Raw genomic sequence first — 14,477 nt, 5'->3', positions numbered from 1 at the left:
AGAGCATATAACACCAGTACAACTGATATAGAAGTGTGATAAATAATATATTGGTATTACAGTTTATTATAAATATGATAGTGATGTTGTAAGGTGACATGATGAATGTGATAAATAAATATTACACGTGAGATGATGGATGAGTCTAAACTTAATTCCTGAGGATAAGGTTTTTGGTTAAGCCTGTCAAAATGGGTTGAAGTCAATGCAAAGTCCCATTAAGGGTCGTTGCGCAAGCCTGTGAGTGTGTCTATGTGTGTGCGTTTGCTTGCGCGTGCGCGTGAGAGGAAGGGAGGGGTACTCCTCACTTTAACTGGCACCTGCTGCATGCGCATTAATCCACTTCACTCACGTCAATCAGCAGAGGCACACGAACGAAGGGAACCTGTCATATATTACACATTTGCATTAATGTCTTTTCACCAAACACTCAGATCTTTGCGGCAAAGACGGATCATATCCAATCATTAACGCATTAACACTGTGCGTAACGCATTGCGCGCCGTGTGTCTGCTATTTTAAACGTATTATTATTATTATTATTATTCATTTCTTTATTATTATTATTATTATTATTATTACTTGGCAGATCCAGGATCGGACCGAGTGAGTGAGATGCCTCTATCGGTGACACAACCCCTTCATATTTCGCGCTGGCTCCACCGCCTAGTTCTGTGGTTGCGTGGAAACTTAAGGCCTCAGTATGCTTCTCCGAGTCCGTTTCGGAATGACGGACGGACGGATCGGACGGACCCTTTTTGATTTATAGTTCTACGAGCCTTTTTTTTGTGAAAACAATTCACCGCCAGAACAGTAGATGGCGAGACGGAAGTCGAGCTTAGACAAGCCTACCTCATGAGGTATATAGAAGAAGTCCACGCTGGTTTATTTACGTCCTCCCGGCTCCTCACACACAGTGAACGATGGCAACTAACAGAAAAAGGATGTTGATGACGCGACAGTTTTTGCTGAATAAAGTGACACCCAGCGGGTCAAAGTGCTTATGTTATCGTGTCTTAGCGCAGCGGTTCCCCGGTCTTATTTCCAAACTGCGTTGCTAATTCAACAGCTGCAACAGCTTGAAGCTACACGGAGGCAGCTAGCTCCCCTCAGCTTCCACACACAGTCAGCACGGACACCCGATACTAGCTACTACCAAGTGTTTGCTTCTAACCTGACGGTGTTTGAGAAACAGTGTCATGAGCCGTGGGATTAAAGTCAGCGGGTTTGTGCGCTGTTCCCACCGCAGTTAGCATGGTGGCTAGCCCGCTAGCCCCGTTATCAAAGTTCGTTATAACCGTATGTGACCGTACACACATGCTGTAAGTGCTCTAACCAGCCACCGTCAGCCGGACAACGCCGCTGGCTTAACACACTTGTCACATTAATCATAGAGTCGTAGTTGTGATTTTGGTTTATTGTGATGTAGGGAATGGAACAGGAAGTTTCCATTCCGAAATGCTGGCGTTAGCGGACCAATCACAGCCAAGTGCTATCCGTGGGCTGTCCGTCATTTCGACGTATAGTTAGAAAAATGAGCACGGCACGAAAAGCTCTCCGAGGAGCCTCGGAGAGGCACGGAGAGGGCGTTCCACGTTGGAGAGGGCGGTCCTATCTGTCCGTGTCCGTCAAAACGCAGAAGCATACATTGGCCTTAAGCAGCTGCACCGAGTCCGCCCGGAGCTGCAGGCGCATTTCCAGCGGCGCGTCGTGGTGCCTGCTGCCGGAGCGGCTCTCGGGAACAAGTTGAAAGCGGCTCGCAGGAGAGGAGGAGCCCATGGAAGAGAAGCAGAACACTGACGGGGCTGTGGAGCGAGCCGATCTGCCGGACCGCACTGTCGTGAACACTCGCTTGATGGACCTATCATGAGAAGGAGAGGGAAAGCTGCAAAGACGTGAGTAAGACGTTTACTTTGCAATATTGCACACGCACCTCCTTCGTTTTTGACGAAAGTGTTGTTGTGTTTTTTTCCTGCTGTTTTGAATGCGATTGATGCTGAAAACAACTTCAGCATGAAATGTGAACTCAACAAGGGTAGTGTCAGCCCCAATGCACAAGGCATCGTGTCTTATGAGTTCATTTTCACCAGATGCTTATTGCTTAAGAGAAGTATTGAAATTTCAACATAGGACCTGATACCTAACCCAGTGTTAGGCTTTCATTATGCATCTTAAATGTGCTCAGCTTGTCTTATCAAGAAGATAAATCATATTTTAAGTTTGGAAACAGTAGAATTAATAATAATTTACTATTGAAGTGCATATTGAGGGTATGAAAGGATGTTTACACTGATGACAATGACCATGAGATCAAATTACTGACTGCTTTTCTCTTACAGTGCATGCTTGCATACTGCTCTCTAGGTAAACTCAACGAGATTATATTCTGTGTGTGTGTCAGAGAGAGAGAGGTTGTGTCAAGGCACAAAATAATTCTGCCCAGAACAGGGATTTGCTCTAAGGAATAAAAAAAGGTTCATCTCCAGTGATTGAGATCGACACATTGAGTATAAAAAGATCAGCAGAGGAAGTTGCATGGAGCTAAAAAAAGCAATGGAATATGATAACAGTTGAATTAAAGCCCAACATTTCAAAGTAAACCTATGAATGGTTTATTTTCCCCGTTTCCCTTTCTGTCAACCACACCTCCCCATTGATAATAAGAAACCACGCAGCTTCTTTACCATTCATGCATTTGCTGTCGGGCTGCATGTGGAGTGATGTCATGGAAGGGTCAGATTCATAAAGGCATCATATCGCAAAAAAAAACATGTTAAACATAATAAAGTAGTGATGCATTTTTAATGCTTGATGGTGTTTGGCTTTCAGTCCAAATGACTGCTCCTCATTTCATTGGTTGCAGGGACCTGTCGGCGTGGTGAATTTATGGAGTGGCAGACTGACCTTTGGTTGCCCGAGTGCTGTATTTATTGTGTAAATTAAACGCAGGAGTTATTTATCACCGGGGGACGACTTTAAGAACACTGCACAGACCTCACTTGATTTAAGGCCATTGATTTATAATAAGGCCCGGAAAGGAATTATATTTGTTATGAGGGCATAGGTAGAGTCAAATGAGTCTTTGAGAAGTATATTTTTTGTTAAACTTGGAATTACACATCTTGCCCCACCCTGTTGATCATTAGGTTTCCACCCTCTCCTGTGTGTTTATCTTTACTCTTTCATCAGCCCACATTTGCCCCTTTCCTCAATATCTCTCTGGTGTCACACACTGTTCTCCGTGTTGTAATCGTAACGTAAGCCCTCTGCTCCAATCCTCTCTATATCAGTCCTTCTCTCACAACCCATGTGCTCCTGTGTCCAATTTCCCTTTTTGCCCATATGCGTTCCCCTCCTCTCTCCTACCCGGTCACCAGCCCTCTGCTGCTGCCGCTCCCCCATTTTCTCTCTCCAAAATACCAGGCTGGCGTCGGATTTGACAGGAAAAGTGCAGCCTTGTACAGGGGGCATTACGTTACCCAAGCTGAAACAGGATCTTTTATATCCTTGTGTGTTACGCTGCATCAGTCACGCTGTGTTGCTTTCTCGTGCACCCCGCAGAGGGAAACCTTTTGGAAGTCGCCTGGCCTGGCCTTGATGAAGAAACATGGATAAACATCTCAAGCCCTTGTTCATTGGCCGATCAACCCCCCGCCTCCATGGCTTGTTATCAGGGATCTGGCAGGAATCTCTTAAACACAATGAGTGTTATTAGCTGTATGTCACAGACCAGCTTCCCCCCCTTACACACTTATAGACAAACCACTATTGATACTACACCCGGTCCCCTCCATCCTCTACCCCCCTTTCCACTAGCCCCCAGTGTCATGTGATACTTAGAGGTACTTAGAGATCGATTTCATTTTTTTATCTTGGTAAGGGATCCTTGCACAGTCTCCAGCCATTTTGAAGAAATTAAGAGTTTCGCTCGAACTGGACGATTCCTTTTTCTTGTCTCTGAAGAAGACAGGCCATCACATTGTCTGTTCTGTCGGCCCCGGCGCTGTTTAAGGCATTAGCATTCCCCCCCCCGACAAAGGGATTGGGTGGCCAACACTGATGCTACACTGACTTGAGGAGTTTTTTTCCTTAAGAGGATTAGTAACGGGATAGGAGGTAGCCCTGATCAGCTATTAATGAAGCGTGTTCGGGTTGGTAGAAGTAACATTTTCAAAGGCTGACGTACAAAATGAAAAGTGTAATTTACAGGACTCACAGTCAAGCTTATACCTTTGTCTGAAAGGTAAATTACCTTATGGATTAGACATTGCAGAGCCTGACCATCTAGGGAAGTTGTCAATGTTCTTGTAGCTACAGTTTTAGTGGAAACACAATATATACAACTCAATTAATAATGTTTGCCGATTTTGGTTTTCGTTGGTACATTTTGTTCCTTGTAGTGTCACATCACAATGTTAATATCGGTCTCTGCCTACTGAAATAGCCTTGCACTGCAGGGATGTCAATTATAAAAGAGCCCCAGTGACACCAAAGGATTTTCCTAGCTCGTTTATTGTGCTGGTGTGAAGGGAATGTTTGATCTTTAGACTTTTCTTGGAAGTACAACACAAGTGCAAGTTGTTTCTGTGCCAGCAATATGCTGAAATGAGCATGCAGCTTTCCGGCTGCCTCCTCACGGCAATTACACAAGCTACTGTACCCCCATCCCCCCCCCCCCACACACACACACACCCATTTATACGTTAGATAACAATATGGCCTCTGAAGAGAATTGTTAACAACCCATGTTTTATAAAGAAAAAGTGCTTTTATGTCTTTCTTGGTATTGGTCTTCTCAGTATGGCTAATTGCACTGTGTTGTTTTTATGTCACAGACTCAACAGCTACTGGGGAGGTTGATGTGGACTTCACTCCGAGCAGCCAGGTGGTCTTTCCTGGAGCATGCCCGCTTACCACAATGTCCCTACTTGCAGGCTGGTTACTGCGCCACTCGGTGGTCATGTGTTTGCTACTGCACAGCCTGGTGCTAATGACCTTCTGCTTCCACCACGCCGCCACCAGTTGCTCCAAGAGCTGCTACTGCTCTGAGAGCGAGAGCAGTGGCAAGACGGTGCGCTGCAGCAATCTGCAGCTCACGGAGATTCCCCAGGACATCCCCAATGACACGCGGCGCATCTATTTGGACTTCAACCTCTTCACTACAGTCCCAGCAAATGCGTTTGCGGGTTTGCCTCATTTGGTTGAACTGGATCTTTCACACAATGAATTGAGCCAGCTAGAACCAGGGGCTTTCCGAGGCCTGGGCTCCTCACTACATTTCCTGGACCTGTCCTCCAACAAGTTAGTAAAGTTTATCCCTGAGGCCTTTGAGGGCCTGAGGGCTCGCGCCAATCTCACAAACAATCCATGGCACTGTGACTGCAACTTGCAGATGGCCATGCCTCGTGTCGACCTGGAGCCTGCATCCCTGACTGGCATCGTGTGCCAGACTTCGGATCCCAAGGAAATAGGAGTTGAAGGACTTGCCTTCCTGTTAGCACCCGACATAGATCTATGTGTGGTGATGAAGAGGACTACAGATGTGGCCATGCTGGTGGTAATGTTTGGCTGGTTCTCCATGGTCATCTCCTACCTGGTCTACTATGTCCGGGCTAACCAGGAGGACGCCCGCAGGCACCTGGAGTATCTCAAGTCATTACCCAGCAAGCCTAGCAAGTCAGAGGAGTCTTCCACCATTAGTACTGTGGTATAGGGTGGATGGAGTCACACCTGGAACATGAACCCACCCCAAACCGGATGGAGCTACAACCTGCAATTACACAGTCGTCATCAGTCGCAGGCGGTCGTGCTCAGCTGCTGTCACAGAGTCAAGGTGGGCAAGGAGACATATGCCTGCACAGGAAAACCGGGCCGATGCAACCTAGCCCAGATGAATAATTCATCTTCCAGCTGCCCATTAGGAGTTTTTGTTGGCCGAGTCGATGGTCCAGTACTCAGAGGGAGGAAAAAAAGCAGCTGTGGGTTTATGGTGAACTACAAATATGGGATACAAATGGGATTTATCCAGTGGCGCATGAACCCTGACGCAACATTTTCATTCACAGACAATTCAGGAGGCAAAGATCCATATGAATGGAGGGTAACAGCAGCGCCAGAATGAGGAACTTTGTGATCTGTATTCCGTTCAATTCTTACAGTATTCGCCAGTATACAATGAGTAAAATGATGTTTCCCTTTTAAATGGTTGTTTTGGACTTTTTTGCTTCATTCTGAACTCACTAAAAATCTATCACAGGAAAAAAAAATTGTTTGAATCAATCCAACTTTTAGCAAATGATGAAGGACTTACTTGTTACTCTGTGATGTAATGATAGTATGTACTGCACCAGAGCGCCATGCTGAGCAAGCCTCCCAGAGCTCTCTCCGTGTGTTAAGAGCATCTGACGGGAAAACTGCTGCTATTGCACTCTCATAACCTGTAGGAGCCTTGAATGATTTATACAATACAAATGCAGTTATATTGAGCGCTGTAAGTGAATGGAGGGTTCGAAGAGTCCTGCTATCTGCCGGATGAAAGTACACTTTACAAAGGCATTTGCATTTAATGCCAACCTGATACCAGAAACACGCCACAGCTCTGGAGTGACTCCTTAGCACAATATGCAAATGTTGACAGTAACGCCGCAGCTATCAAGTAACATCTAATTGGCAAAAAGGTGGATTTTGAGACTTGAGAGTGAGAGGCTGCGGCAGATCGACAGTCAAAGAGGGAGGGAGAGAGACTTCTAATCAAGACAGGTTTTTCCTAATCGGGTAGGAAAGCCCTTTAGCAAACAGTCATTACTCTCACCTCTTCACCCGGAGTAATTAAGGCAACACAGAGGAATCCCTCATGATCACACCTGGTTATCTAGAGAGAGCCCTCTCTCGCTGTTTTTCATCCTCTCCTGTGTCTTTAATAAGCACAAAGTTCCTCTGGGAGCCATTTTGTCTGATGCATTCACTCCCATAGGATTTCAAAATCACATATGGACCATTTAAAAAGAACTGCAAGTGATGGGAATCTCCTATTTCACCTGATCGCGGTCAAAGAGGAGGATAAATTTGCTTCTCTTGAGATGAGAACATCAATACAAAGTGAGATAAACCGAAAAGGGAGATGTATCTGAGTGTGGACTTAATCTAATCCAGACGAGACTGTAGTGCTCTGAAGATGTGCTTCTCTTCCGTGGAGCAAAGGTAAGGATAACCTGCTGCACTCTTGAATAAGGAAATCCGATGCTTAAGATGTGGGAAATGGTTTGTCAACAAGGGTTTCCACCCCCCCAGAACAGAGCGAGACCACTGAATGATTTATGACGGCCATAAAAAGCACTTGAGCAGAAAGTCTGGGAATGCACCCATCCCCGGTTGTGACCCACTTCTCGGGTAGAGATTAAGGGGAGAACGCCGCGGGGGATCAGCTGCCCTCCTCCCTGCTGCCTGGCTTACCCTTGCTTGGGTTCTTATTGCCCTGCGGCTGCTCACTCAGAGTCCAGAGGAGTTACGCCGGCGACCGAAGTGAGTTTCAGCTCGTTTTCGGACGACCCCTTAGCGAAAGTAAGCGGGACGGTTTGACATTTTGGGAAATATGGTTCTTCCCTTTCTTGCTGAGGGATAACTTTTAAGATTAACACCAATGTCAGGTTTTTATGGTAAATACGTAGCTGGAGAAAGCCCCTGGCTGGCTTTCTCTTTCTTGTAGGCCGTATACCTGCTTAACAGAGTGCATGCACCATGAGTTTGTTTTTACAGAAAATCTTGACAGAGTTGCTCTTGAGGAGGGGTACAGCCTCTCGTGACAAGCAGGAGGTTCTACAGTACTGAAAAACAGATGGTAAGCCTCTCTCTCTGACATTTCCTGACACACACACACACACACTCGTGGATAACAGAGCCTCACGGTGGCTTTGAAACCAGCCACTGTTAAGGCAGCCTTGCCACAAGAGGAGATAAACATAAACCTAGTAAAAGATGTGTGTATGTGTGTGTGTGTGTGTGTGTGTGTGTCTATTTCTTTCAGCGAATGTATGTGAGTGAGCACATTCTTTTGTTCACCTGTGTGTACGACAGGTGTGTGTGCATGCCAGGACTGAGGGCACTGGTAATGAAACACCTCTGTCCGGCCAGCACACACATAAACGTCCCTGCGGGTTAATTTAAATTTCAGGACAGCTCGGCTTGCCCCGCCTGCTACCCCGGACACGTTACACTGGTGTGAGCATTACAACTGCTGGGTAATGGGACACAAAGTGGGGGATAAGGTGACACATCCAATCCCGCAGAGCGCGGCCCTGTTCCGCATTGGGTTGCAGGTGAAAATGTTTCCAAGCTCTGAGATCACATGGGGACCTCCCAGCAGGGGCCTATGTGGTCGCCTGTCAATTTCCTCTTTTAGTTTAAAAAGGGGACACCTAAGATGCAGCATCTGAGGAGGGTGACAAGGACATCCTTTGTGTGAGGGTCAATATTCTAAGATAGTCTCTTGTGTGTGTGTGTGTTTGTGTGTGTGTGTGTTTGTGTGCGTGTGTGTTTGTGTGTGTCCTGCAGGGGGTTATCAAGAGGAGAAAGACTGACGATTAGTGGTGTCCAAGGAGAAAACACTGAGTCAAGCTCCTAGACTCAGTTTGCTGTGTTACACAGCTCCCCCTGTTGTGGTAAGTGTGTAAGTGTGAGGGAAACAAATGCCTTCACCTTTACGTTTTTATATTACGACAAAACCAACATGTAATTGTCAAACACACTTTTGTATATCCCAAAAATGTACAGTCATGAACTACAGGTTAAAGGCAGAAGCAAAACACAGAATGGTCACTGCAAACAGTACTGTTTTATAATAATGACTAAATATGAAGGATAAATATAAGTATAAAAAACATCAAATGAACCTAAATATTAAGGGTAAGTATAATCGATGCACAGCGTTAAGACGAATTTAAAATGCAGAAACTGACCAAGGAACCTGACATATAAGTATTGGTTGTAATACAAGACTGTAAATAGGCAAATTACCACAAAGTCTATACCACACCCCATAACCTGGCGCATGTCATACACATTTTTGTGTACAAGTGGCTTCTTGCGGCTACTAGTGTGTAAATGGGTATTACCATTGTGTAGTTGTACATGAGGTGAATAGTATTTTCATATGGAACAACTGAAATGTGAGTATAGAAGGATTGAGTGACCATTATGTACACCAACTGGAAATACCCGGTGGACGAACTCATTAGGTTTTTCGGATCCATCCGCCCCATTCTTTTGAACATGATTTATCATGAATGCCTTGGGGAATTTCTTTTGGTGGTGAAAGCTCAAAGATGGCGGCCTGACAAATGAGGTTTTTGGCTTCTTGAACATGATGTTAAATTTTGACTCTAGAATTAGAGATATAACCTACTTAGTAGTACTACATAAATCAATTCAATGTGAACTAAATCCTCCTCCAAAGATGAAACACATCTGAAGTCATAGCATTGCCATTTGTTATGAAATCATTTGTTGAGTAATGTTATGCACTTCTGATGAAATTTCCTTCCTTTGAGAAAGAGCCCTGCCCTCAGTCCAACCATCTTCCGAGAAACTGCTCAGCATGACACTTTCACTCTGTGTGAAATCCTTGGACACAACCAATCTGACCTGACCCAAGAATAACAATTTGTGTCATCTACAAAAAATTCTGGCCTTATCTTATAATTATCAATCAGTGGAACTCAGTGTTTGTTATGTGAAAACATATTCGATATTTCAGATGTCTCTGTTGAAAGGATTGATGTACGTCATGAAAACTAGGGTTAATTAATTCCAGTTAAATTGGGCAAAATCTTTTAAATTTACTGAAAAAATGTATCTGCTGAACATGCAGATGAACAATATTTATGTGATAAACCTAGAAAGAATTTAACATAATTTGTGAATGCTATTTTACTTTGCGAGTAAGAGTTCCCAAGACCCAGGATAAACCCCAAAACCCAACCCTTATTTCCACTTTTGTGAATCTATGTCTTTTCATGAATTCCTGGGTAATCTAACAATATGAGAGAATTACGAAAAAGGATTGGTAGAGAGTATGCACAGTAAAACCCATCTTTACTTCTTTAAGGTTCAGTGGGTAAGATTTAGGTGAAATGGATCTATTTGTAGAAATTTTATAGAAAATAAATCTTGTGTTTAATTACTTCAAATTGTTGTTTTCTTTACCCTAGAATGAAGGGTTCGTGTTTGAAAGAGGAGGGAGAGGTGCAACATGCAACTTTGCCACTAGATGTCACTGAATTCTACACACTGGACCTTTAAATCCGTACAGATTGTCCTGTGGGTCCATTTTTTTATTATGTGTGTTGAAGAAACGAGCATTGTTCATTACACTGAGCCTTATTTTAAATACCTTACACCACGAGGATTCCACAGACAAAAATATATATAACATGTTACGACCCTGGGTGTCTATATGTGTTACTGTCTATATATGTTACTGTTCTGTTCCTCCTCCTAGTGTGTGAGCAGTTTTCTTGAGTGAGTGTGTGTGTGTGGGTGCCTGATTGCTAGCAGGTTGGACCTGCTGATTGGCGTGAGCCGCCTGATTGATGCTCCAGGATTGGCCAGGCTGAAGAGAGGAACCTACTTGAGCCACTGACTGACGGCAGTCTTCCTCTCTCCACCAATTCTCCCAGATCCAACTGGGACCAGTGTCAGGCTAAATTATTGTTGTTTCTTGTATGTATAAGAATAGAAAAACTGTGTGTGGTAGCCCTGTAGGAGGGAGAAGCCATTTTCTTTTACCCTTTTTCTCCTGTGTTTTCCTATAGAAGAGTTAGGTAAGCTTTTGTCTTTTTGTTAACATTTTTGGTTTGCAGAAGGAAGGTAGGGAAATAGATTGTTTTTGTTTGTTGTGTTGGCCTTCTCTTCCTCTGGAGTTGAAATAAAAAGCTACCCTTAACCTAAAATACATTGTGACACTGGCCTGCTTGGGAGTGGGAGAATGGGAGAAGCACCATCATGTCATGTCTCTGGTTTCCCCTAGACCAGGGGCGTAACAAACAATAAATATACTGCTATTCATGCACCACGTACTTCTATTTTGCATTGTACCAGGCAAATCTAAAGGTGACACTGTGCTATACGGTACATCAAATAATCTGCGTGGTTGCTTTCCAAATGGGTCATTGAAAATGAAGCTGTAGAGCGAGGCCGCAGCAGTGAATAATGGCCTCCTTTCATGTGCAGGATTGACTGGAGATCAAACCAGTGTGGATTTCAGGGATCAGATTTGACTGCTTCACTTCACAACCTATCGAGCATGGCCAGATGCAACGCAGCTACAGTGACTGATCAAGGGGCCTCGTGTCAGAGCATGAGGCAATGCAACCTGCTACAGAGGAGGAACATGAGTGACTGATGAGGTGATTACATAACTCAGGCAAATGGTATTTGTATGGGTTTAATGGATGATATGAGAGGGTAAAGTAACAGGTGGTTCGAATGTGTGGCGGAATACACCATTTCACTCTCTTGCCACGGCGATGACGGGCCTGGATCTAGAAGTCTGCCCACCAAATTGTTGATCTTTATTCTGTGCCATTTGAATCTGCCTATCACAGTGTTGGTTAAAACTATTCTCTGATTGAAATTGATCTTCATTTGAATGATCCGATTTAATTCCTAAAGAGCACGGATCGACCATTTGATAAACACCTTTTCACCTGCATGACCGATTATACTATAATATCGTTATATTAGTGGTAGGAATGGTTTCAAAATGATGACAATAACATAACACAATAATTACTGGGACAACATATCTTCCAACAAAATGTCTTATGAGTGTTTACAGCTTCAGTTCTCAGAGAATGTCTTTCATATCCAAGCAAAATTGGTATTGTACAAAGAAATTTCCTTAACTGAATCGATATTGAATCGAATTGAATCAAGACCTTGTGAGTTGGAGTCAAATCCATTTGGGAAATCAGTGGTGATATCCAGCCCCAGTTTGACAGGAAAATAAACTGTTCCCTATTGTATGCAGAGCATTTGTAGACTAATCATATGTGACAGTGGAAGCCTATTAGTATTATTCTTCTTATCAAAGCTTGTTTTTGTTAAAAATGATTGTATTGTTTTATAGTATCGTGTTGAATAGGTATTGTTTCTGGTAGTTGTTTTAATTTACCAGATAAATACTTAGAAAGCACCGTTACCTACAGAGTTAGCATTGACAGTTTGCCAACATTTATTAACGCTCACTCAGTACGAATAAATATAACGTATGTCATGGGAATTTCTCAATAGTCAAGCACAAGTCATTACAATGTCTTTCTGGAAGTTTATTCTACATCTGCAGATGGGCATCAATGTACAAGACCATGGAATAGATTTCATACAATGAGCAATGACATACAAGAAAAGCAGCACTTTATACATCTCCAAGCCCCTCCAAGAGAGGAGACAAATGTTATCGGTCAACCTCTTTCATGTTAAGCAATAGGTGACCAATATCCTGTCACCTACTCTTTCCCAGACCCTTGGAATGTAGGATCTGTTTTTCAAGATCCCTTGCCCAATGTTTACAACCACAAATCCCCCGTTCTGTTAAGTCTTTGTTAGGTGACCCTGTCAGTGAGGAAGTCATAACAGGTTTGAGTGCAACCCTGACTTCTCAGGCAACATTTGTTATCTTTCGAAACATCAAAGTAGTTCCTCATATCAATCATTGCCCTAATAGTAAAATTTCTATCACACGTACCTGGTTAGATAGTGCTACACTTAAAGTACTCATATTGACGTCTATGCACTTCTATACCAATTCTTAAACTCATTGTTATTTTGAATATACTGCGACTTGGTTGAATTTGAGGTATTTCTTACCACACTGATATTTGTTCTAATGCTTATTTGTACAGTAAGTTGGGTTTTAATTTGTTATTTGATGCCATAGAAACAGTGTGATACGTCATGATGACAGATGAAACTGACTCGCGATTTGTCCGGGCAAGTTTCAGTGAGACCTAGTGGTTGCTGACTCTTGCTCCAAATTACACCATCGTCACGAGATGGACTGCTTTGGAATCTGGGATATGTCGGCCTCAGCTTTTGGGAGGAAGTGGAGAAATGTGTCATCCTTCTTCTCTTACAATCTATAATGCAAACTGGCCGCTGGCTGTAGTTTCGTATTTACCACTAGAAGATAAGAACTATATGTTTAACTTATATAAGTTAAGCGAAATTCATTGATGTCAATCTCTTCCTTTGAGGCAAGGGTTGACTGAAAAGACTATTTGAAATGTTACTACACCAAATTATTTTGTCTTATACTGCACTCCTTAAAGATTCTTGCAATATGCGGTCAAGCAGTGATTTATGAAACCACACAACTGAGGTGAAATCTCTATATTTCATATTATATACCTCCACTAGATGGCATGCGTGTATCAACCAAGCCTTGTTGTCTTCTCTTAACACTGTCCATTACCATGCACCTGTAAAGGTACATGAAGGCTGTATCCCTGAATCAGTGGACACCTATATACAGTGAATCCAAAAAGTATTCACAGCGCTTCACTTTTTCCAGATTTGGTTACATTACAGCCTTGTTCCACATTGGATTCAATTCATTTTTTCCAAAAAATTCTACAAACAATACCCAATAATGATAACATGAAAAAAACAAAATTAAATAAAAACGACATTCTATTGATTGGATGTGATTTGACAGGGCAACCAGCTGTCTATATGAGGTCCGACAGTTGACAGTGCATGTCGGAGCACAAACCAAGCCCTGAAGTCCAAGGAATTGTCTGTAGACCTCCGAGACAGGATAACATCGAGGCACAGATCTGGGGAAGGGTTCAGAAAAATGTCTGCTGTATTGAAGGTCCCAATGAGCATATTGGCCTCCATCATACGTAAATGGAAGAAGTTTGGAAACCACCAGGACTCTTCCTAGAGCTGGCCGCCTGGCCAAACTGGGCAATCGGGGGTGAAGGGCCTTAGACAGTGAAGTAACCAAGAACCCGATGGTCACTCTGAAAGAGCTCCAGCGTTGCACTGTGAAGAGAAGAGAACCTTCCAGAAGGACAACCATCTCTTCAGCACTCCACCAATCAGGCCTGTATGGTAGCCAGAAGGAAGCCACTCCTCAGGAAAAGGCACATGACAGCCTGCCCAGTTTTCTCAAAAGGCACCTGAAGGACTCTCAGACCATGAGAAACGTAATTCTCTGCTCTGATGAAACAAAGATTGAACTCTTTGGCCTGAATGCCAAGCATCATGTCTGGTGGAAACCAGGTACCGCTCATCACCTGGCCAGTACCATCCCTACAGTAAAGCATGGTGGTGGCAGGATCATGCTGTGGGGATGTCGCCTCAGGAAGACTTGAACCCGATTGAACATTTCAGAGATCTGAAAATGGCTGTGCACCGACACTCCCCACCCAACCTGAATTGAATCCATTTTGGAATAAGGCTGTAACATAACAAAA

The 14,477-nt window shown here is 43.6% G+C and overlaps 1 protein-coding gene and 1 long non-coding RNA gene across 2 annotated transcripts; both read left to right on the top strand.

Moving 5' to 3' along the window:
* Positions 1-1,687: 1,687 nt before the first annotated feature.
* Positions 1,688-6,202, top strand: lrrc3ca (leucine rich repeat containing 3Ca). The gene is made up of 2 exons (XM_053414053.1): positions 1,688-1,895; positions 4,836-6,202. Exon 2 carries the CDS (start codon positions 4,919-4,921, stop codon positions 5,711-5,713), a length of 795 nt encoding a protein of 264 aa, XP_053270028.1. The 5' UTR covers positions 1,688-1,895; positions 4,836-4,918; the 3' UTR covers positions 5,714-6,202.
* Positions 6,203-7,555: 1,353 nt separating this feature from the next.
* Positions 7,556-11,376, top strand: LOC128426976 (uncharacterized). Its single transcript, XR_008333299.1, has 3 exons — positions 7,556-7,837; positions 8,551-8,657; positions 11,227-11,376. It is a non-coding gene; the product is annotated as an uncharacterized LOC128426976 (long non-coding RNA).
* Positions 11,377-14,477: the final 3,101 nt, after the last annotated feature.

The sequence above is a fragment of the Pleuronectes platessa genome, chromosome 21 (assembly GCF_947347685.1).
Source record: "Pleuronectes platessa chromosome 21, fPlePla1.1, whole genome shotgun sequence".
Taxonomy (NCBI): Eukaryota; Metazoa; Chordata; class Actinopteri; order Pleuronectiformes; family Pleuronectidae; genus Pleuronectes; species Pleuronectes platessa.
The sequence above is the reverse complement of the archived record's forward strand: the minus strand, read 5'-3'. Positions and strand labels throughout refer to the sequence as shown.

What these genes read in the sequence shown, in the direction of transcription:
- lrrc3ca (XM_053414053.1), top strand. Translation starts at nt 4,919, where the DNA reads ATGTCCCTACTTGCAGGCTGGTTACTGCGCCACTCGGTGGTCATGTGT.